We start from the raw sequence: 23101 nt of genomic DNA, 5'->3' as shown, positions 1-23101 counted from the left end.
CACCACGGGGTCCAATAGAGACGGGCGAGAGAACCTGAAGCGTGAGTGCGAGAACGGGAGACCGATTGGGACAACATGGCTCAATCAGTTTTTGTTCTCCGTGCCTAGTGCATTTTCTTTCTAGATTTTCCCTTCTCAACGGCTGCACGGCGGGCTGATCGACTGTGGGCTTGCCTTACCTTGGAGCTACGAGCTGCCTTTGGTTTTTACCGGCACTAACTGTTCTTCTGATCTGCAATTCCCAGTAGCTGGAAACTCTGTAATATTTGTGGAGCAGTATTTACGCACATTTAAACTCGGTAGATGTCCTAGATCTTCAGCTCATCTCATGTGCTCAAAGACGCTTGATCGGGGTGTTTTTGCCTCTTGCCTCGAATTGATGGAGGGGTCGACTGCCTGATTTGTTTCGAGGGAGCCTTAGAACCTAGACAACCTGCCTTGTATTATATGAGTTTTGCTGTCGGACACTGTCAATTGGTACTTGCAGGTTTACAGAGAGACGGACCTGTGGTATGACGCAATTCAGCATCTTGTTGCCCCTCTTTTGGATATCTGTTCTGCGGGCTTGCTGGAAGGTGCACACGCGCTGTCGGGACTGCTTACCTCAGCAAGACATGAGACAACACATGCCACGTGATGTTCGGAGGATGGCCCGCCTCCACGAGTCCCTCCCGTCTGCTCTTGTCTGTTCTGGTCCGAATCCCGGCCGGGATGCTTTGCAGGGTAGGCGATCTATCGACTTTGCGGCAAGACACAAGCAATCTCTCGTATGTCGTGGGAAAAGATTCAGTAACCGTAAATATGCAAGGGACTCTCCATCTCCCCAAACCGTCCAACCAACAACTTCCGAAAGGCCAAAACCCGAAATACCACTGTGGCCGGCAACTTACGAGTACGACTGCCACACCGCAAAATAATACCACGTACCTAGGTATTCGTGGCGGCCGCAGCCAGATCTCGATGCGGACGAGACCCAGGACCCTGACATCAGCAAGCAGGGCCATTCACCACGCTTCATCCATGCCGACAAGTACCGCGACTTCGCGAGTACCGCTGGGCGGACGCCTCTGTCTCTCATCAGGGAAACTGGAGGCAACAATGTGCCTGTGGCCCGTATTCCCACACAAAACTGCGTTTTTTCCTTCCACCTCGATGCTTGAGTCGGACGAAGATGAGCCTTCTGGAAAGTGATCGCAACTGCTTTTAACGATCCCGCTCGGTTCTATTGTGGCCGGCAATCGGCGCTAGCGCCTGCACGTACCCAAGACAGCGCAAACATGCCCGGGCAAGCCAGGGTCCAGCGTTTTTTCCAGCGCCTTGTTCGCTGCCGCGCCCACTCAGATGCAGCTCAGCTTCTCAGATCCAGTGCGTCATGACACTTTGGCTACTTTTCGCCCCTGCCTTTCACGCCCGCTGCTTTCTGTACCTCTCGCTCAACATTGAAGTTCTGGACTTGTTGGCTATTTTCTTCTCGGCAATCTAGGCAATAAGTCGCCCTATTAGGTCTGAGAAGCGCAGAACTGACTTATCCTTCGGGCGACCGTGTCTCGGATGTCTCCCTCTCAGTCTCATGAGCATCTGCAACATGACTTTTTGCCCAACTCGGTTTCAGCTCTGGCAAGTCCTCATTGGCCCTAGACCTAGTCCTCGATTCCCATAATTCCTAGTCCTGGTCCTGCTTACTAGTCGTCAGCCTCGGGTCTTGACTCTTGACTGATCGCAGTCCTAACACTACTAGACAATGGGGCTGCTCATCGCTCACGAAGCCTAACAAATGTAAGTAGTGCCCCGAACAACTAGCCTCTTTGGTCGAAGAACGCAGACAGCAGGATCTCGATTCAGCCTTGCTCAAGCAATGTAGTGGCGTAAAGTCATGAGGCTACTCACATACCGCTCGCTTCCTGCGCACTAGCCAGCTGTTGAGCTTTTCTGCGGTTGCCACTCTGCCAGCCGGTCGTGCGCCTGTCCCTGGCCACAGACGCCTTGCGTGGCCGTTGTCGCCGCCAGCCATCTTCACCTCACAGATAGTCAATGTTGCCGGGACCGCGGGGCCTGACTTGCCAGTACTAAGCGTGTGTTAGACGCGCTACTACCTTACGAGGCAACGAGAGTCGTTTGATGGCTCGAGTTCGACTCTAGAGTAGCGCAATTCGCACTACACCTATGCCCGGAATAGAAGTGCGAGGCGAAAATCTATCGAGTATCACATCCTTCAACTGTTCCGCAGTTTTAGCTTCTCATTGGGCGTTGTCGACTAAAATCCTCAGCCACTGGGGATAATATATGTGACAAGTAATCACTATCACTGCGGGCGTAAGTTGCTGTAAGACTGTTGTTACACCACAAACTTTCATCTCCTTGGTCGGAAAATCTGCATAGCTCGGCCAGAAGAGAACAATGTCTCGGTACCACGAGAGAAAAAGAGAAGTACCAAGGCATGCACGAACTAGGCGCCGAAGTTCTCTAAGAAATTGGGAACCAGTCGGCTTCGTGGCTAATACCATGTTGCATATACTGTATGATGTTAGTCTCTGTGTAACCACGCAACCTACCTTACCTTTCTTGTCTGTAACGAGATCGTCATATGGACTCAGCAACTGAGCTTCCAGTTTCAGAGCAGATCTTCGGTGCTGTACCAGCCATTTGAACCCATGTTTGCCCATCAACCCCTCGAACCCCTCCATTCTACCCATCTCAAGGGTAGATGCCGCCATTTGAACCCCACTCGCTATTCTTCCCCTCATCAGCCAAAAAAACGCAACCTAATTCGAGTTGAAGCTGTGGCTTTCTTCTGCCTTTTGGTTGCCCAGCCGAGTCTGTGCGATTGGAAAACATGCCACAATAACGCGGCAACGCGTTCCAAACCCTTGCTTACCCTCACCGACAACTCACAGAAGAGGAAACTTTCCATGTGACAGTTTGTTGACATTGAGGAAGCTTTCGGAGGATTTTTCCTCCCAATTCTCTCTCACTTCTTCTTTTCTTTACTCTACCAATTGACCGACATTTGCGGACTCTAGTATCTTTGCTATAGCTTTCTATCCAAAGCCAAGTCTGGAACTCTCATATTCAACAGCTTTACTTATCCTACACCGCAGCTCTTCTCCTCCCGCTTGCTTCACTTTCCACATCGGCGTTGAACATACTTCCCCCTACGTCTTCCCTATCTACCCATCATGTCTTCCCTCAGCCTCCCCTCCCCCGAGCACCGCGCCAAAATCATTGAAAAGTTCACGGAGCTCATCGACGCCATCGAGGCCCACCCGGCCTGGAGCCCGCCGAACCCCCACAAGGGTCTTTTCCACGTCTGGGACTACGTCAACCGCTCCCGGTACATCATGACGGAGCTCGACCACATCCGCGACGGCGAGCCCGTGCGGTATCCGGAGCAGATCCCTCAGCAAGATATCGGTTAGGACCATTTTTGTTTGTTGAAATGGCATGACGCCCGCCTAGGTTCCAGTCCCTGCACGTGTTGTCCCTTTTCTTGTCGACCTCTAATTGAGGTCGGAAAGAGATGTATTGTCGGACCCCGTACCCGAGCCCACCCCCCCCCTCCCTCCGAGCGGCGCAAGTGCGCGCGCGCGGGGACCAGGCCGGCGGCACGGAGAAGTTGGAGTGTGGGAGGAGTACGGAAACGGATAAGGAGGAGGGGGGGGGGGGAACCAAGAAAAAAAGAGGAGCCCAAATCGCTGACATGGAGAGTAACACTCCCAGGCGTACCAGGTCGCAGCGGCCCCGACGCAGCCGCCGAGTCCTTTGTCGACGTCTGCGGCCGATCGGCGACGGTCAACGAAATGATTGCCAACCCGAAGCTGCTCACCATGATTGGTCTCCCGCAGGTGGATTACGGCAACGATATTGTTTTGAGATCGCAGGCGGTTGTCGATGTCTTGAAGCAGGCTATCTGAAAGAAAAGAAAAAGAAAAAGAAACCGGTGGTGTGGACTTGGAAGAAGGAAAGGGGTTACATCGTCGGCACACATTGGAAAGGCAAAAAGAAGCGAAAGAGATTGATTTGACATTGGCCGGGTTTGCCGTCAAGAAGCTTGAAAATATTGGGAAAATTTGAAATTACTACAATTAGAGGCAAATGCGGGAAAAGTAGAAGGATACACCAAACAGTGAGACGAAGAGCCCACTTCAGAGGAATACTGCAGTCAAACCTGACTGGTACGAAGTCGGCTTTATACACGTTGGAAATTGATACATCGAGATCAGAAGGCTTATTCACTCTTTTTTCTGTGCATTCGACGGACGACAGGACGGATGATGGCAGCATCAGTGTGATGATATGAGTTGGAAACCTAGTGTCGTGGTCTCAAACACGAAAAGGTGCACCGGGGCTATGCATGGCTTATTACCAGCGACAGCCGCTTAGCAAAGCAGCATTTCTCGACGCTGGGAATATCATTACGCTATTTATACCAAATACAGTTCAGAATACACCCCTGGAATGGATATTCGTATCCATACGGATATGCCCCTTTTAACCGTTTCCAACCTTTCCAAGAATACAAAGCTTAGGAAACACTCATGACCCGAAATGATACAGTTTCCATCATGACAGACGATCTTGTCATCTGGTACCAGCCCATCGGCCACGTGCAGACGCCGACTTGTTCAACGCCAATCGTCTGCCAATGTTGCCAAAGCAGACGCAGCTGCAGAACAAAACACTGAGCATCCAAATGCCCGTCTCAATAGTTTCTTGGCTCGCGAGCCCACCGAGAGCGATGGGCTCCGAGTAGGCCCGCTCCGACTCGTTCCGGTAGGTCAGAGATGATGGTGTAGGCATCACATCTGGGTTGATGCCGAGGAGTACAGCCGATCCCGCCAAGCCCACAGCGGCCGAAAGCAGAAACCCAGGTTTCGAACGGTCGATCAAATACCACAGAAATGGGTTAACCAGCGCCAAAGTGAGAGACACCTGGAGGGTAGATGCCCAGGGAAGTTTTCGCTGCCCACTGTTAACTTTTCCAATTCGAAACTCACTTACACACGAATACACTTACAATGGCGAATACAATTCCAACAAAAGCGCCTATGCTGCGGACAACCACAGCCCAGTCCTTTACAGGGCTGACATCTTCTGGTGGTGGGCTGCCGTTCGTCTCCTCCAAAACTACCTCCTCCTTTCCAAACGTATCCTCCCATACGCCATCGAACCAAGGGAGGAGGCCGCCTAGGCCAACGCCAGACAAGCCCCATAATGTAAGATACTGCCAGTCATAGCCGGGCTTCATCATACTGTCGACCTGGAACGATGAGAATCTGTGCTCATTTTGCAACCTCGTGACCATTAGTCCGTATCCCATGCCAATCACAAAGAGAAGTGCAATGCGGGACAGGTTGAACAGGGCCGTGGTTGTTGTTGAGGGCGGCGGAGTCTTCGATCCACTTCGATACGAGGGCCGGCGACGCAACAGATTGGAGCGATCCTTCATGAGCTCGAATGTGGTGTCGTCAACATTGGCCCTCTTGATAGGTGTTTGCGCCCCAGTACCCCAGGGGGTATCCGGCTCATCTCGCGAGTCTCTGCCGTATGTGGTTGGCGAGTAGATCCCAAACAGCGTCGACGCGGTCATGTTAAGTACCGACTGGGCGCGAGGTATGGAGCCGGACTCTGAAGACGTTGTTTGGGCATTGTGCAGTCTCGACAAATCGAATTCAGGGTTCGGACTGGGGGAAGACGAGTTGTCTTCTGGAGGAGTCGGAGCAATGTGATTTAGTTCGAAGGGACGGCGAGGGATAGGCCTTATAAGACGGGGGCCGTCGTCGGACATGTTTGTAGTTCGTGGAGTAGCGGGGAAGAGAGGGAAGCGTTGGAGACTATAGGACACAATCAGTCAGAGAGCTAGTCGGCGAGAGGGTGTAGGGCTTAGTTATGTGCTCACAATAAAAGCGAGGGTGTAGGCTCGGGCTCCGGATGGCAGCGAGGTTCAATGTCTACGTATAAGAGTGCCCAGACGGTCCCCGCATTCGACTGTGCGGAAGGTGTTGTTGTCGTCACAGGTTAAGTTCAGACGAGGAGGGAAGTGTCTCGCCTCACGTGGGCTATGGGGTTTGCCTTGAGCTAAGATGATGAGAAATTCGGACGAACAGAGGTAGGTAGAGGAAGATTGGAAGAGTCGTGGTTGTGTAGTACTATAAGCAGCCAGGGTCGTATATTTTGTTGGGAAATACGACGGCTGAGCGTGGAGCGTGAGAGGTCGAGGTTGAGTTGGCTCGGAGGAGCTGATGCAAGACAACCCTGCCACAGGATGTCGTGGGAGTTGGCGGTGGGTGGAGTGGAGGGACGGCGGAGAGAGGGAAGAACCAATGTGCCTGTACCGGGGAAAGAAAGCAGTCGTGACGACCAGCTATAAACAGACGGGAGTGACGAAAATGGGCACAAGGCGGTAGGTTAGGGTGACGGGAGTGAAGGAGGCGGCGACGGCGGCATCATCTCTTAGAGGTCAGTTCGCTGTGGCTTGCTGGCGTCCGTGGCAGACGAGAGTAAGCAAGGCGTGAGGGTCTGTTCTTAGCGGCCGTGAGTCTGCCGCATGTAAGGTCGGTAGGAATACTGGCGTGTTTCTTTATGCGCGTCTCTGGTCCGGGGCGACGACGGCTACGACCAAGGACGAGACACGAACGGTAAAACAGATGCGGGCAACAGACGAGAAGAGGGGAATCACAGCGTGATGGTGGTGTGGTCTCTGCGTTGTGTGGCTTAGTGAATAAACAGCAACGGACAAGCAGGTTGGAAGAGGTTGCATGGGAGTTACGAGCAGGAGAGAAAAGTGAGAAGAGGGGAGTGGAGGTGACTGGGAAAATAGAGTAATATTCACATGTCTGGACTTTTCACATTTGGCATTGAGGTGCCTGTTTTGCAGGGACGAAGTACATTTTGTTTGGAGTGCGGATACTCGTTCTGTAGGTTGTAAATGTATATTCGTACCTTGCCTCGTACCTGGGGTACTTTCGGAGGGAGTACCTTAGCTATGAAGACCTACCCATGTCTTTGCGGCTTGCCTGTACCGCAACATACATACCTCTCTGTTCTGCATCCATACCTACCTACGGCGTTTTAGTCACCTCCAACGTGTGAGGCTTGCATTGCCTCCTCCTCTCTGGAATCTGCATGCATATGCACCTCACCTGCCGTTGACTGGATCGCCGTTGCAATCGTTGATAGTGTACATTACACTGAGGTGGTGCTGATGCTGATATGCTGCGTGACCACAGTGACCAAACGGGCTGGAGACCGGAAGGTAGCTTGCCAAAAAATTCTGCAGTTTTTTACACACACCTTTTCGTACCTGCACACAATTAAACAGTCTTTCCCCCCGCTGTTGAGCATTGGCATCCCTCGGATTGGTGAGTAGCGAAAAGAAGCATGCCCGGGCGTATGAGCCGGGAAGCTAGGGGACTCCAGGCCCGCCAAGCCCCAACTGCGTGCAAAAGCTGTGTGTCCTAGTGGAGCCACATGACTGGGTGCAAGGAGCGTGCAGCAGGCGCGGAAGGTCCCCTCGACACCAGAATTGGGCTCTTGAAATGACATTCTTGACCTGCTGATTCGCCGCTACCCCACACTCTGCTAGCCCGTCACCCCGTTTCGCAGGCGCACCAAGCTACACCACAGCGCTGATCGCTCCCGGCCAGCCAGACCGGTACACAAAGTGGAAGCGGCTGACCGCGTTTCTTTCCCCTCCAGTGCCTCCAAAACCCACCGGTGCGATCCCGTGACAGTACCAGCTAGCTCTCCGCTCTTTCCTTCACCTGAGAACTGGACTTCCTCTCCACACTGTCCTGGCATAGTCTACCACAGTATGTACTTGGTAAGAGCCGCGAGAACACCCTTGCAAGCGTGACCGAACGCCACCCTTACCTCCCTGCCAGCTTAGCTAATGCTTGGTACTCGGCGTGAAGAGGGGCTATTGACCGTTTCCGACCAGTCCGCGTATTCAGACATGTTCCTTGATCAAATTCCAGGAGAACGAAGGGGGGATACAATGGAGATGAAAAGTCGCAAGTTTGAGTCATGACTAAGACGCAATTGTTAGACTTAAGCCCAGCAGGACTCTCAATCAGGGCAAGGTAGGTACCGAAGGTCCAAAGGGGCCCCCGGGGGGGGGGGGGGACGGGAAGACGGCGATAGCCTTGCTTCCCGTGGACCGTCGGGGTCTAATGTCTTGCCGGCTATCAGCCCTCGTGCCATTTCGAGTCACCATTTTCAGAGACACAGACAAGAAATCCGAGTTATATCACCCGTTACTCAGACGTTGCACGCTCGAAGCCACGCCTGTGAAGAAAACTTTGAACACGACTCTTGACACGCGTGGTATTCCTTACTTTCTCGTGTCTCTAGATTCGGCACATGTCTTGTCAATTCCGCCCATTCCCCATATTACACTAATTAAAGTAGTCAGCCCGTTATGCAAATATCTCGGACTTCTTAGCCTACCACGCCCTCATGGTCCATCACCACCAAACTTTGATCTGAAGCCGTAGCCAAGATCAAACCCTCGGACCTTCAACCCATCGAGGCCGTCGACGCACCTCCGCAGTAGTTGTAAACGCCCGTGCCAAAGAACAGAACTGGGGATTGGCATGCAATCTGCAGGCTAATACGAGACACGTTTGATGCCGATCAGCGGATTGCCGCACAGGCCAGTTTGAGAAATCAACGACCCGACGCCTGGTAACGGTAAGTCGGAGCCGTCTCTCCGACCGCCGTTTGAAATCCACACTCCTCTTCGGTCGGAATGGACCTCTACAATGCCCGAGGGGCTGGATTCGACGCGATAATTGCTGTCACACGGATATCTTGGATTATCATTGCTATTGCACAGTTGCTGTAGTTTACTCTTCATCGTCGTCATCCTCAGACTCGTCAGAATCCTCATCCACCTCGTCCTCGCTCTCCTCCACTCCCTCTGGCCGAGGGATCATCGTGAATGCCGCTACGCATGTGATGCGGTTGTTTGTGCTGTAAGTTCCCAACAATTTGCCAGCCTTCTCGCCCTTCCCGGCGGCGAGTTCCTTTGCGCCAATTTTCCAGACTCGCAACTTGCCATCACTGCTGCCAGCAACCACCAGCAGTGCCGTGGAATCACCCTCCTGGATTTGCAGAATGGCTGTGTCTTTGATGCGGCCAACAACACCGTCGTCCTTGCCCCCGATCTGAGCGACCAACTTGGCGCTCGACAGGGTCTTGTCTTCTGATTCGGGCTTCTTCAAGTCGTCAGCCTTGGTAGAGAAGAACAAGACCCGTCCATCCTCGGTGCACACCGTCAATAGGCTTGACTCGGATTCGCCGTCGACGGTGATGTAGGAGAGGTCGTGAATCTTTGTCCGCGTGTCGGGCATGACACGGCATTTGGGGACACTGTCCATGCCAAAGACGATAACGTCTCGGTCGAACCCAACCGCGAATTCGTCCTCATCCTCTGTCTTTCCCCAAACTACTCTCCGTCCCTCTCCCGTAGAATGTCTTCCTTCTCCAACCTCCTGCAACATGCTGCGATTGAAGTTCAGGACACCGGCCTTCTTGCCAGTGACAAGATTCCACAGTCGCATACACCGCTCGCCCTTGCTGACGCTGATCATCAACTTCATGCTGGGGTGAATGGCGAAGTCGTTGACACCGGATGGCGCGCCGCCAAAGGGCGCGGTGTCACCGCTGGGTCTGCCCGAGGCCTGGGCTATCGGTGCCTTGATAGTCGACAAGACGGACCAATCCCTCGTTCTCGCGACGGCAATTGTGGAATCCTCGCTCGAGGAAAGCAGCTTCGATCGGGTGGGGAATGATAGCTTGGTGATGCTCGACGAGTGGTGTAGTAACGTTCCCAGTTCTCTGTTCTTGGGGTTCTCGAGAATAGGGCGAGCGGAGACGGCGGAGAGGGCGTCCTGGTTCTTGCGGTTCGGGAGATGCGCCGAAAGGTTGTAGAGGTTGATGCGCTCGTCGGTGCCGCCAGACGCCAAAAGGACCTTCTGGCCTTGGCCGGGGATGGGTGCTGAGAGAGGGGATAGGGCGATGCAGCGGATGGCCGAGGTGTGCGCAGAGAATAGGAAAGTGTCAGCGAACTCGACTTTACCCTCTGGCTTGACTGTCGCAGTAACGCCATGGAGAACTCGGTCGTAAGAGCCGGTGACAATCTGTATCGTCACCTCTTCGGCGGGGCCCGTCACAGTTGTTGATTTCTTCGCCTTAGACGCCTTTGACGGCTTAGAGGTAGAGCCATTGGTGCTTGCTTTGGTCTTCTTCGAGGGTGCTGCCTTGGATGCGGGAGTCGCATCCACGATCTCGACTCTCTTTCTTTTGGTAACCATTTTGATTATCTTCGTCGTCGTTCCGTTGGGCCTGCGTAAGTTTTCTAGCGTGCAAGATCAGATTAAAAAAGTTGCAGCTCTGCAGCGCAAAGCGGCTCGAGACCCAGGCAAGGACCAAAAAAAATTATCGAATCGATAAATTATCTTATCGTTATCTGATATCGATAAGACGACATGGGTAAGAGGTAGCTGAATCTACCCCACCAACGAACTTGGATCTCTGCCTGAACGTTTACGGGATCAGACGAGCCTCACACTTGGTGCCGCCTGGCATGCCTCTCTGGCCCAGCTGCTCAGCCAATGACAACATGTCCGGTGCATTTACCCGACACTTCCCCGACTGCATTGCGAAACATGGAACAGGGTGTGCCAGTGTCTTGGTTACTTCCCAAGGCCTTAATGCCAGCGCTCCACCACTAACAGCGACCGAGGGACACTCCATACCTGCGAACTACGCACTACGCATGTCCAAGTTCAGGTCCAGCTGAATGGCAACCTAGAACCAACTCCTCCAAGACACCAATATACACCATCGATACCATCGGCACCTAAGAATGGCTTAATTGTTCCTTGCTCGGGTCGCAAACGCTCGTCAATGTCACTTTCGCTCTTCTGTTACTCCTGTGCTTTCTCACCGTCTAGCATCTCACCGACCTCGACCTCAACCTCCTCCCGCTGACCCACGACATCCTCGGTCTGGCTGAATCCTCCGAACGGCCACATTAACTACCGACAACACTTTTTCGAAGCTATCTAGCCGACATGGCATCCTACGGCCATCATATGCCCGCTGCGGCTCCTCGAGCTGCTCACCCTGCCACCTATGGCGCCCCAATGCCTGCCCCTGTGGCCGCGGCGCCTGCCGGCACCTTCACGCCCGGAACGAAGATACAGGTCGGAGGTCACAGGGTAGTAATCCAGAAATACCTATCCGAGGGAGGCTTCGCACACGTTTATCTGGTAAAGCTTCCGAAAGCTGTCGATGGCACCGACATGGCTGTCTTGAAAAGAGTCGCCGTTCCCGATAAGGAGGCTCTGCGCAGCATGCGAATCGAGGTCGAGACTATGAAGAGGCTCAAGGGCCATCGCCCTATCGTCACATACATCGATTCCCATGCATCGGAAATGCGAGGAGGTGGATACGAGGTGTTTCTACTCATGGAATTCTGCAATGGAGGCGGACTCATCGACTTCATGAACACCCGTTTACAACACCGCTTGACCGAACCCGAGATCCTCCACATTTTTACCGATATAACAGAAGGTGTCGCCTGTATGCACTACCTCAAGCCACCGCTACTTCATCGGGACTTGAAAGTCGAAAACGTTTTGATCCTGAGTAATGGTTCACAGAAGCGTTTCAAGCTTTGCGATTTTGGATCTGCTGCTCCGCCGAAACCCGCGCCCCAGACCGTCGTCGAATGCAGACTTCTAGACGAGGATGTGCAGAAGCATACCACCATGCAGTACAGAAGTCCAGAGATGGTTGACGTCTACCGAAAACAGCCCATCGACGAGAAGTCGGATATTTGGGCTTTGGGCGTTCTCTTGTATAAGTTGTGCTACTATACAACACCTTTCGAGGACCAGGGACAGCTGGCCATTCTTAACGCGAGCTTCAAGTATCCCAGCTACCCTGTATTCTCAGACCGGCTGAAGAAACTTATTGGTGAGTAATAAGAGACACTGGCCACGTCATGATAACTAACAGAAGTAGCATCCATGCTGCGCGAGAGTCCTCAGGCAAGACCAAACATCTACCAGGTCCTCCGTGAGGGATGTGCGATGCAAGGACGTGATGTTCCGATTCATGATGTAGGGACCTGTTTCACAGGCATCATGGCCATGTGACTGACATTTGCACAGATCTATGCCGGAAAGCAGCCCTCAACTCAACAGAGCAGACCCTCTGCTACGGAGAAGCCCCAACAAAAAGTCGGCGCCGTCTTCTCCCCGCCTGCTCAGCAGCAGGAGGCCATTCCCGATATTGTTCCTATGAGAAGAGGAAGGCTGCCGGCCACTAACCAACAACCTCAGCCTTCCCAGGCGGCTAAACCAAGCCCGTCTCCTATGAGAGTGACAAACGGAGACCCTTTTGCCGCTCTAGATGCGCCCGCTACCAGTGCTGCGGCGGCGGCGCCATCCGTAGCTATGGCGGGGGATGTGGATGAATTTGCGTCTAGATTCCCGCCCGTTGATCAATTCTCCATCCTCCACGAGCATGGTACAAAGTTCAACTTCGACTCCCATACACCGCCCCCAGCACAGCAGCAGAGAGTCCCGGTCCCGAGGTCTGCCGACAGGTCGGCGGATCAGTTCCCGACATCCCATTCCCCGCCGAAGCACCAAGAACAGGCCAGACCGAGAACTGTCGCACCGGCAGTCACTGCTTCCTACCCGCCGCCAACGGTCAAGTCGCCTCCCCCAGGTACGGTGGGACTCACCAAGACAGCATCTGCTCCTCCAAAGCCAACGGAGATGAGCAGAGCGCACGCCATCATTAATAAGAACCCGGAACTGCAGGCGATCTCTTCACAGACCAAGCCGCAGTATCAGCCTCAGCCACAGCCGTCGAGATATGTGTCAACTGGGACAATGACAGCTTCACCTCCACCTGAACACAAGCCTCCGCAAGCGATGCCCGTGTGGAAGGTACCTGCGACAGATCATCACCGGTCTACGAGCCTTCCCCGTCAGCAAGACCAGGCTCTACCGTTGCGCCCAGGGAACGAAGAGGGGTCGCTGCCTCGCGCTCCCTCATATCAGCTGCGCCCAACGCATGTGCGACATCCATCATCTTCTCGACCGTCGCTTGAAGGAGGTCGGCCAAGTTTGGAGCTGCTCGATGCGAGTGCCCAGTCGAGAAGATCCATTGACGGACGCCCGCGCCCCGTAAGCACTCATTTGGAATCAAATTTAGATTTTCTGCGAGAGAAAGAAGGCTCCTCGAAGCCTCTTCCTTCTCCCGGTCTCATGTCCCCCAAGTTCCCCGAGAGGGTGCCATCTCCTGCAGTAGCAGAGCCGGAAGAGGAAGCCCCTATCGAGTCCAATGTGGACTTCCTGCGCAGTATGGAAGAGTCAGACTCGAAGAAGCGAGACTGGCACTCCAAGCATGGCAAACGCGGAAGTCTTAGCTCTTTATCCGGTACGAAGAGTATGTTTGCTGGCAAATTTGGAGATGCATTCAAACGTTTCGAGGGAAACCAAGCACCACCACCGGCTCGGACTCCGTCGCCACTCAAGCAGCTCGAGCGGGGTAGTGCATTGGACCCCATTGAGGGATCGGAAGCCACCGATGGCCGAACCGATGATGGCAAAGGCCTGGAGGAGACTGAGGATATGACACCGGCAATGAGACGTGAGGTGGAGCGTTTGCGCCTTGAAGAGGAAGAACGTCGTGTTGAAGCGGCTGCAGCGGAATATCGCCAAAGATTCACCAACCAAGCACCAGGTTCCGGCGGTCCCGGATCGCTGCCAAAGAGCATAGGAGGCGTCTCTCGGGCTGTCAGTATCCAAAACAGGGTTCAAAATCTGCTAAGTGAGGGCCAGAAGTCTTCAGTCCAAGTTCCGCGCACTGCTCAGGGGTACGGCATCTACACAGATACATCCTCGCCCACCAGCAGGGACAAGCAGCTTCCCGATATCCCTAGGAAGCCAGTGGGCGGCGCCAAACCTCGCCCCATGACGCCGTCAAACTCCTCAGATGTGATGGTTAACAAAGTACGGCCCTCCGCAAATGAGCCGGTTCCAATACCCGGACGGTCTACACCGGGGCCAAGGCCAGTTGCACCTCGGAAGCCAATGCACCTGAATAGCTTGCCGACCGGCGGTAGACCAGGCTCGCCGCCGAAGCAGCCCCACCCGTCGCAATCTATGTCTTCTGAGCATCTCGTAGGCGTGGGACTGCCCGGACGACCGGTGTTGGAGATATCTGCCAAGGAGAAGGATGACTACGTTCAGGATTTCTCAAAGCGTTTCCCTAGTTTGGGCTCGATCGAGATGGTGGAGAGAGATCTCGCGGCGGAGGCGGGCGAGCAGCGAACTAGTAGATAGAGAGGCTTGGTTTAGCTGGTTACAACATCTGCCAGGCCGTTATAGAGACGGAGATGGTTTTGGCTCTTTAGAATTGAATGTACACACTGGCCAAGCGAGCGCATGGATCGCCACGCTTCCTGGATTTTATCTTTCATGGCGCGAACAGCGCTGTGCTGAGTCGAGGCCCCCTCCCTTCCAATAGAGCACTTTCTTGTACATATGATTGCTGGAGACGTCTCATAGTTGAAGAAAACAGTTGCATCATGACTCTTGGCCCCAATATTAGTTTGCTTTTACGTCCGTTCCCTTGCACGTGAATTCTCCGGCAGGGCGTCAACTGTCGGTGTAGCCCTGAGACCTTTGTACAATTCTGGGGAGTGAGGCTCAACGTCATACCGCGTCCCTTTTGTACTGAATTATTCTGATCAAGAACTTTTCAAGTCATGCAGACAACTGTTCACAGAGATAACTTGGACGATCTTCTGAAAGTAAAAATTCAACATTGGTATCTTTAAGGTATAATAACGACGTCTCCCATCCTCAAAGCAGTACTTTTCTAGTGTTTGTACGCTCTATGCAAAGTTTCGCCTCCTTTTCAAATATCCCACAACCATGCTTTATCTACAAGCCACCTCTCCAATATAGGAGAGGAGCAACTTGTTCCGTCTCTTGGATGTATTACACCCGTCTAGAACAAGGCACGAGCCACCCGCTTGGGGAGATTGGCCCAGGTCTTGACTTCCGCGGGCTCGTCGGAGGGGTCGGCGAGGACGACGCCTGACTTGAGATCGACCTCGCGGAGGGGCACGTAGAGGCGCCAGTCGCGGGAGATAAGCTTCCAGAGGAGATAGAGGAAGAGGACGATCGGGGCGGCGAGGTAGGCCTGGAAGAAGGCCGTGGCATCGGGCTGTGCGTTGGGAGAGGGCTGTAATAAGGAGAACGTTAGCAATGTGATTCATGGCAAAGGTTCTGGGAAAGAGAAGGAAAACTTACGTAGAGAGCATTGTAGAAGGTGGCGATGAGGCAGATGACGTTGAGGAACAGGCCGACGGCGCTGCCCCAGACGCCCCAGGGATTCTTGTAGGGGATCTGGTCAAGGGTGAAGCCCTGGACCTTCCAGGCCATGCGCATGCGGACATGAGCCAGGCAGATGGAGCCCCAAACGAAGAAGTAGGAGAGACCAGAGAGAGCGAGTAGCCAGCCGAAGACGGTGCTGCTGTCGGCGGACTCTCCGATGAAGGCGAGGAGACCAAAGGCGATCTGGATCAGGACGCACCAGATGGGACGGCCCTGCTTGTCGACGTATGCGAGGAAGCGAGGAGCCATGCCGCGCTCGGCCATGGCCTGCATCGTGCGGGTGGAACCGAAAGTGCAGCTGTTGGCAACGGAGATGACGGCAATGGTAATGACGGCGTTGAAGATGGAGGGAAGGACCTTGATGCCGGCATCCTGGATGGCAAGGACGAAGGGGGAGGCCTTGGTGTTGGCGCCGGAGGAACCCAAGAGGCGGGGGTCGTTGGCCGGGACAATGAGGCCAAGGATGAAGAGGTTGACAATGTAGAAGAACGCAATACGCCAGAAGACCTGCTTGCTAGCCATGGGGATGGCCTTGCGCGGGTTGTCGGACTCAGCGGCAGCAAGACCGACGAGCTCAGTACCACCGAAGGCGAAAGCAGCAACAACAAAGACACCAGCAAAACCGTTGAAGCCGTTCTGGAACGCACCAGGGTCGTGCCAGTACTTGGCACCGAGGTAGCCCTTGTCGCCGACGCCACCGCAGTTGATGACGATACCGAGGATGATGAAGCCGATGCAGGCGGCAATCTTGATAAGACTGAGAACGAATTCGACCTCTCCGTATCCGCGGACGCCGAAGATTTGAATGATGCCGAGAACGACGAGGAAGACAGCAACCCAGATGCCCATGTTGAGGTCATCGCGCCAGAACTTGATGGTGATACTGGCGGCAACGAGTTCGAAGGGCAATACGGTCAACCAAGCGATAGCATAATCCCAACCCATGGCAAAACCCCTGGTGTACATGTTAGAAAAAGGGCCTTCCGGGTCGGCTAACGAGGCGATGTGTGTATACTCACCAGGAAGGGTCGACGAATCGGCAGACGTATGTGTAGAAGGCACCGTTAACGGGATACAAGACAGCCATCTCAGCGAGGGCCTGGGTAGTAAGCATCAACATGAATCCGACAATCATGTAACCGATAATCTATCATTCCTTTCGTCAGTCTTGAAACTTCCAATGCACTGTCGATGACCTCTTACCAAGGCGGCAGGGCCACCACTTCGAAGAGCACCACCAGAACCGACGAAAAGACCAGCACCAATAGCACCGCCTGCAGTACAGAGTCAGTAAAACTGCGAGGGCCCGAGAAGAACAAGGGAGTATGGTGAAGCTTACCGATGGCGATCATCTGCATGTGTCTATTCTTCAGGTTTCGCTGGAGGGGCTCGCCCTTTGTGACAACTCCAACCTCCTCATCGTGAGATCCCCCGTAGCTGCCATTGCTGTTCACAACAGGGTCCTTGGTGTAGTGCTTGTCGTCATCGACAACAGTAGGTTGGTGCGACATCTTGAGGACTGATACCAAGTGAATCTGGCTCCTCGAGCTCGTTGTTGGTTTTGGAGAGAAACGAGGTAACGAAGAATGCAACCTATACAGCGAGGGTTGGCGCCAAGAGGCCCCGGTATATATACACACAGAATAGCAAGACAAGGTAGGCAGGTATTCTTCAGTTTGATGGACAGGCAATCGGGTATCAGCGTTTGATGCCGCGCACTCTGTCTCTCCCCCTAGCCCAGCTTGGGTGCAACAGGAGTGTACCAGTGCCATGGGGTCAGGACTCTGGCCTACCAGTCCCCGGCAACGCCGTCCTCCTAGTCCCGTTCTTCCGCATGGATGGCAGGTCGTACGTGAGGCCTAGACCCTAGACATCTCGGAGGAGGTGGACAGGACAAGCTTTCACCGATGATAAGACAGTTGGCCCCAACGGTACTAGAGCCAAAGCAGATTGGTTTAAGACCCTCGAGATGGGAGCGAGCCTGGGGGTGGTCCCATTGTCACCCGGCACGGCATGCGTATTGCTCGACAAGGGTAAGCCCATTCGTGTTAGCCTGGTTTTCGGGCGAAGCTTACACCAATTGGTAAGTGAGGTCGAGTAGATAGTGATCGTCGTGATTGGCTCAAGCGAGTTTGATATCTTGGCTTCCTCGGCGATACTCTAGGGTCAATCATTCCCCCGGCGGGCCTCCCCAGCTTCCTGAGACCAGCCATCCCTTGTTCCATACCCCTGCACCTGTGATAAGCTGGTTGCGAATTGTAGTGGTACAGATAAGGAAGGTAAGCAAAAGGTTGTCATCAAGGTATATGAGAGCTCCAAGCCCAAGGCTCCAGGCTTAAGTGTGGCATGCTTCAGCAAGCTTTGCTTCTGTATGTTCGGCTTTTCGTTCCTGGATCTTTTGTCGTGCCTAGCTGTCATCTTGTTGGCGCTCCTTTGGCGTTCCAAATAGTCAGTGGCATTATTCAATTGACTTCGAGTACAGCGACTGCCGTCGTCGTGGCTTCAAAACGGCAGTGCTATTGGCTTCGGCCTCTAGACAACAAGTAGTTAGACAGTCCGAAGAAGTGCGAAGAGTATCTCTGTTGGAGAGTGGTAAAGTCCTAGGCACGCGATCTTCGTACGCCAACAGACGAACGACCGAGTAAAAGGTTGCATGGCGCCGCCACTATCTGGCAAATAATTGCCGCATTCCTGTCGTCAGGCTCATTTGTTCTAGAAGACTGTCCCATTTAGACCCGGGGGCCAGATGACTGACCAAAAGCCCCTGTTCATTGGATAGCAAGCAGGTGAGGCGTAGCGTCCCCCCGATGCGAACGGGTATGGCGCCATGATCTGACTCGGGACCAGCGCAACTAGTAATCGCAATGCTCGTGTCCGTCGCAATCTCAAATAACAATCGACAGCATACAATATGTGTTATCGCGATGAGATGGGCAGCCCTTCCAATGTGAAGAGGTGGCAAGAAGTGATCCGACAGGATGGAAATCGAGGTGATCGTCGCCTGAGGTTCTTGGTCCCTTGGACGCCGAGACAAATCAAGCTTTGGCGGCAACTGAACTTGGAGATATCATTGGCCGGCTTGAGGCTAAGCATTTGAGGGCATCTCTTGGAGTCTTGGTAATTAATTAGTCTTAGTTTCTTGACCACCCGCACTTCCTCTCCATCGCCCCGCCCCCATTCTGCTGCAGCACTTTTGCTCGAAATCGCGTCCAGACGATCCGGTGAAGCGTGCGGTTTCTAGCCTTGGTGCAGGTGACCGATACTGCATCTGGTAGGACCGTTCCCGCGAAGGATGATGCCTTCTTCCTGAAGAGGAATGTGTCATTTTGTCACCGAACCGTCAATTGCCTCTCGGTTACGGAGTACTCTGCCCTTATTGCGTAGTGTAAATCGAGTGTCGTGGGGATCTGGGGTAGACGCCCTCATTTCGCTCTCTGCAGACACCTCCAGGCATCCCCCCGGAAGTCATGTTCGCGTGGCCCCCCTTCGTCCCGAATTGAAACAAGGGCTATGGAACACTTGATCTTTGCGCAAATTTGGCACCTTTGGTGCGAAAGTGTCTAGGTATGTAGTTATTGTGAAGGTGTGTTGTTTCGCTCGTCAATCACGGTTGGCGGCACCTGAGCGCTGTAATCATCGAGCAAAGCGCTCGTATCTCGCTCATCCGTCTCAACTTCCTATCATGTCGGATCACGGATCCATTCAGAGTGTTATCAGCTCTGCCCCCTGTTGTCGTAGTGGCCGGACTCGCCGAGAAGATGGGAATGGTGCGCAACCCCGCGTCAGACGGCAATCTATGTACTACGCGTTCTCTGTGCAGCTATCGGGCGTCCTGGTCCTGAGGCGCCAAGGTCGCCAAGGTCGCCCGAACATGCTTCCCGTGGTGCCATGCAGCTCAGAGCTGTCACATCTTCAGCTCCAGCCCCGACCTGTGATCGTTGTCATGCAGTGGAAGCCATCCCGGGGCCAATCTGGACTTTCTGTAGACCAACATGATTCTAGCGCACTTCTAGCTTCCATCAAGCCTGCGGTTGTGTTCCTATTGGTGGTGGTTGAATAATAGTTGCCACCATGTGATCTTGCAGCTCCCATCGAACGATTCACAACTTGGAGGCTAGAGCTTTCTGCGTATCCGTGGCTACCCGTCGTGAGGGCTGAGATGCATGCGAGGCGAGCTTCAGCTCAGCGTCGTCAAGGATGCAAAAGTCACGCCGTTTAGTCTGGGTAGACTTGGGGCCTTGACCTGTCCCTGCTGGTACATGGCTAGCCAGACTGCATCACCATTGACAGCTTCCAAGGCGCGACGTGCTTCAACGTTCTGGCTAAGTGCTTCGCTCAACAGATCCAGCACTTCGTCGAATATCTCGGCGTCAAGGCGGACATGTGAAGCGATAGCTGTCAACATGCGAATCACGGAATCCCAGATCTGTGCAGATTGAGCGAATTTGCCCAAGCCGCCTGATACCGAGCCTTTCGTTATCTCTGCAGATTGATAGCTTAGCCGATCGCTTCCTGTCATGACGGGAATGACGATTCCCTGACTCGTAGTCCCGGCGGCCTGGCCTGGCCTGGTACTCTTTCGATGCGTACTGCCCTTACCTCGAGACTGGATAGCCTCTAGCTTTTTCTTTCGACACCACTTTCCCAGCCCGTCCCACCACTCTGTCTTGATTCTGGAGGCTAGAAAGTCTCCGGCGGTGGCGGAGAGCGCACAGAGGGCATCGCAGGCTGAAATGGTCACAAACGCCTCCTCGTCGTAGAGTCGGGTGATCACCACCGGCCATACAGCATTGATCAGCGGCAAAAAAGAGTCTTCGTCGCCTGAAAGAGCTGGAGATACGGTGGCCAGTAGGTCGAGCAACGACTTTCGCAGCGTAGGGCTGGGTGAAGTAAGATAGTGCTGTGTCAAGCCGGCGATCTTCTCCAGTAGGGTATACGTTGGTGTCTTGGGTGGTTTCTCCTTTTCGACTTGGTTGTTTGCAGCGTCCTCGTCAATTCCTTCTTCCCCGCCGTCTTTGGGTTTTTGGTCCTGCGTACCCCAAGGCTTTTGAGGATGATTGTTGTTAGTTTCGTCGGTCACATCGTCGATCAAGGCTTCAGTCTCTCTTTCCCGTCGTCTCTTCAATAAATTGACAATGTCGTCAATTGTGACATGACTGCCGGCAGCCTTCTTGTGACTCTCTGGTCCATTTTGTCGGCCCTCCAGAAGAAGTCTGTCAGACTTCACGCCTTGTTCTACAACCTCCTTGAGCACTGCAAACAGACTTTCAACAAATACCGGGTACCCATGGTAGTTGTCTAAGGCTGCGAAAATGGAGGCCACAACGTCGTCGAGGTACGGCAGCAGTCGCGACCCGGTTAGGCGAGTGATCATCACCAACACCTTCGTGGACGCCGGCGATATATCGAACGTGTTGAGCCGCAGCGAAACAGAGTTGATCATATAGTCGACGTTCTCGATGATTAATTCGGAGACGCTCGTGTACCCACACGATACAGCAAGAACGTTCAAGGTCGTGATTGCATGCTCTCTTAGTTGTGAGCTCGCAGAGCCAAGGAAGGCTGTTGTAGGATATAGCACGTCAATGAGTTCTGGTCTGAAGGCTTCGCCTGATCGAGATGCTGCGAAGGCGGTTACTTCAAGTGCTGTGGCCTCTAGCCTCCAGTCGATCTCAGCCAGTTCAGAGTGTGAGTCGAGCAAAACGACGGCGAATGCATACAATTCCTGAAAGGTGGATTCGGAACACTCGCCCCCAGAACCCAGTGAAGAGAAGTCCAGGAGATCGTCGAGCTCGTTGGAACGAGAAAAGGCGGTCTTGAGGAGTTCAAAGCTCAGCCAGAAAGAGGCTATCTGAGAATCGCCTGACGAGTCCCTGGCGTGATCCAGCATTTCGGCAGCAAGCCTGGTCTGCTGCGAGGCTGGCCCGACGTTGGAAAGCAAGTCAATCATAGCTGACCTTGTTCCAGTCTGACTCTCCTTGCCCAACAGCACATTTGAATATTGTTTTGGAGTGTCTCCTATTCTCACAATATCTTGGTTGTACCATGAAGCGTCCGGCGTTGTTTCATCCAGGATCTTGCTAGGCTTCGCTCCGGTTATGAGAGATGTGACACTGTCCCTTAGAGCCGCCGCTATTGACTCGTCCAATAGTGAAGAATCCAACTGAAGGCTACTGACAAGAGCCATACCCTTCATCAAATTCTGGACGGCGGCCTGTTTCTTGCTTTCGTCGGCAGACTGCATGATCCTGGGCAAGCTGGTGATCCAATTGTAACATGTGACCTTCACGGTCTCGCCAAGTTCAGGATATATGATGGCCAAATTCTGCAGACTTGTACCGGTCAAAGACGTCGTTGGATGTGTTGGTGAGATGACCATGGCTGTCTCCACCAGTACGGAAGAGCAATTTTCCAGGGAGGTGTGACATTCGTCGAGAAGTCCAAGACAGAATGCCAGCAGCGCCTCGCGTACGTCTGTATTATCGCTTATTCGGAGTTTCAAGACTGTTGCCAAAGCCAGCTTGATCTGTGATTTTGTCGCGTTGAGCCATGATAGGCTCAGTACACCCCCTTGTTCGGCCTCCGGTGGAGTATCTGAGTTCAATCTTGCGATGATGCTCCGGGTCCTGACATCGCCAAGAACTTTTACTAGCACCAGTCCCAACGACTGTATGGAACCGACCAAGACGCGCGTCTTCTCTCCCTGGGGTTTGGAAAGAAGTTTTGTCAGGCTAGAGACGATGCCCGGAATGAATGACGCAAGTGCGGCATGGTCCTTGATGCTCGTGTAGAAGCAGTTCAGGATACGCAGAGCTTCGAGCTGAATAGCTGACGTTCTTCCATCCGCTACGCATCCCAGAATTACCGTGATGGTATGGCCCAGAGTTGGCACCAATCTCTCCTCGGTCAGAGCTGTTGCTGCTGTGCTGGACGTTCCAGCCACAGTAAGCAAGGCAGTTAATGCTCTAAGCGATTCAAGCTCGGTTTCCTCGGGCACATTGTGCTCTCTCTCGCGGCCAGGTACTCCTCCAACGATGAAAGTGAGAAGTATCAGGAGCTGCTGCAAGATCTGGGGCGAGATGTTGGACTTCCAGCCGTGAATAATGATAACGGTAAGGCACTTGATGGCGAGCTCGATTAGGCGTTTGGGGTATTGATCGTGACTGCGGAAGACATGAGAGAGCGGGAAAAAGACGTAGTCGGCAAGCTTTGAATCCAGAACGTTGGCATCTCTATTGACTTGGTCGTTGAGAATGTGGTACAACTCATCAGTCAACTCGGATAGTCGTTTGAAGGAGGACGAATCTCCTTGTTGTCGGATTGCTAGCTGACTAATTGAGACACAGCATGGTTTGAGCTGATTGAATTGGTCAGCATATGATCTATACGTCCCAAGGTATACGAACCTGCTGAAAGAACTCATTCCGGGCTGGGTTTGCATTGGCGGGAGTGGTCGCCATTACGAGGCAGAGGGCAGGTATTCCACGCCAGCCTCCAGCGGCGCGTAACTTAACGGCGGAGACGTATCTGATCTAGAAAAGCCTATCGTCGCGGTTTTCGAGAATATGACTGGCGTGATATTGAAGAGAGAGTGGTGAGGATTCGCGTGTTTACTGGTAGTTGAATGTGGAGGCTCTGTCGTTCACTTCGCAACCCAACTTTGACGGAGGAAACGC

At 53.5% G+C, this 23101-nt stretch overlaps 8 protein-coding genes across 8 annotated transcripts; 4 read left to right on the top strand and 4 right to left on the bottom strand.

The window, feature by feature from the left end:
• Nucleotides 1-636: 636 nt before the first annotated feature.
• CPAR01_09135 (uncharacterized protein) lies at nucleotides 637-1160 on the top strand (the record flags this gene model as incomplete). Its single annotated transcript, XM_060493401.1, has 2 exons — nucleotides 637-767; nucleotides 932-1160. The coding sequence occupies 2 exons, from the start codon at nucleotides 637-639 to the stop codon at nucleotides 1158-1160; spliced, it is 360 nt and encodes a 119-aa protein (XP_060347531.1).
• A 2016-nt stretch (nucleotides 1161-3176) lies between these two features.
• CPAR01_09134 (uncharacterized protein) lies at nucleotides 3177-3911 on the top strand (the record flags this gene model as incomplete). Its single annotated transcript, XM_060493400.1, has 2 exons — nucleotides 3177-3411; nucleotides 3718-3911. The coding sequence occupies 2 exons, from the start codon at nucleotides 3177-3179 to the stop codon at nucleotides 3909-3911; spliced, it is 429 nt and encodes a 142-aa protein (XP_060347530.1).
• Nucleotides 3912-4578: 667 nt separating this feature from the next.
• Nucleotides 4579-5785, bottom strand: CPAR01_09133 (insulin-induced protein; the record flags this gene model as incomplete). Its single annotated transcript, XM_060493399.1, has 2 exons — nucleotides 4579-4959; nucleotides 5015-5785. The coding sequence occupies 2 exons, from the start codon at nucleotides 5783-5785 to the stop codon at nucleotides 4579-4581; spliced, it is 1152 nt and encodes a 383-aa protein (XP_060347529.1).
• Nucleotides 5786-8843: 3058 nt separating this feature from the next.
• Nucleotides 8844-10313, bottom strand: CPAR01_09132 (WD domain-containing protein; the record flags this gene model as incomplete). Its single annotated transcript, XM_060493398.1, has 1 exon — nucleotides 8844-10313. The coding sequence occupies one exon, from the start codon at nucleotides 10311-10313 to the stop codon at nucleotides 8844-8846; it is 1470 nt and encodes a 489-aa protein (XP_060347528.1).
• Nucleotides 10314-11075: 762 nt separating this feature from the next.
• On the top strand, nucleotides 11076-14366 carry CPAR01_09131 (uncharacterized protein; the record flags this gene model as incomplete). The annotated part of the gene is made up of 3 exons (XM_060493397.1): nucleotides 11076-11982; nucleotides 12031-12128; nucleotides 12180-14366. 3 exons carry the CDS (start codon nucleotides 11076-11078, stop codon nucleotides 14364-14366), a joined length of 3192 nt encoding a protein of 1063 aa, XP_060347527.1.
• A 670-nt stretch (nucleotides 14367-15036) lies between these two features.
• On the bottom strand, nucleotides 15037-16936 carry CPAR01_09130 (amino acid permease; the record flags this gene model as incomplete). The annotated part of the gene is made up of 5 exons (XM_060493396.1): nucleotides 15037-15273; nucleotides 15342-16380; nucleotides 16445-16572; nucleotides 16629-16699; nucleotides 16765-16936. The coding sequence occupies 5 exons, from the start codon at nucleotides 16934-16936 to the stop codon at nucleotides 15037-15039; spliced, it is 1647 nt and encodes a 548-aa protein (XP_060347526.1).
• A 2072-nt stretch (nucleotides 16937-19008) lies between these two features.
• Nucleotides 19009-19485, top strand: CPAR01_09129 (uncharacterized protein; the record flags this gene model as incomplete). The annotated part of the gene is made up of 1 exon (XM_060493395.1): nucleotides 19009-19485. A coding segment is annotated over one exon (477 nt), but the record flags the coding sequence as incomplete, so codon positions are not given.
• Nucleotides 19486-19602: 117 nt separating this feature from the next.
• On the bottom strand, nucleotides 19603-22885 carry CPAR01_09128 (HEAT repeat protein; the record flags this gene model as incomplete). Its single annotated transcript, XM_060493394.1, has 2 exons — nucleotides 19603-22782; nucleotides 22832-22885. The coding sequence occupies 2 exons, from the start codon at nucleotides 22883-22885 to the stop codon at nucleotides 19603-19605; spliced, it is 3234 nt and encodes a 1077-aa protein (XP_060347524.1).
• Nucleotides 22886-23101: the final 216 nt, after the last annotated feature.

Source organism: Colletotrichum paranaense, assembly GCF_030867605.1.
Source record: "Colletotrichum paranaense strain IMI 384185 chromosome Unknown Scaffold_7.1, whole genome shotgun sequence".
In the NCBI taxonomy this organism is placed as follows: domain Eukaryota; kingdom Fungi; phylum Ascomycota; class Sordariomycetes; order Glomerellales; family Glomerellaceae; genus Colletotrichum; species Colletotrichum paranaense.
This window is presented reverse-complemented; position numbering and strand designations above follow the sequence as displayed.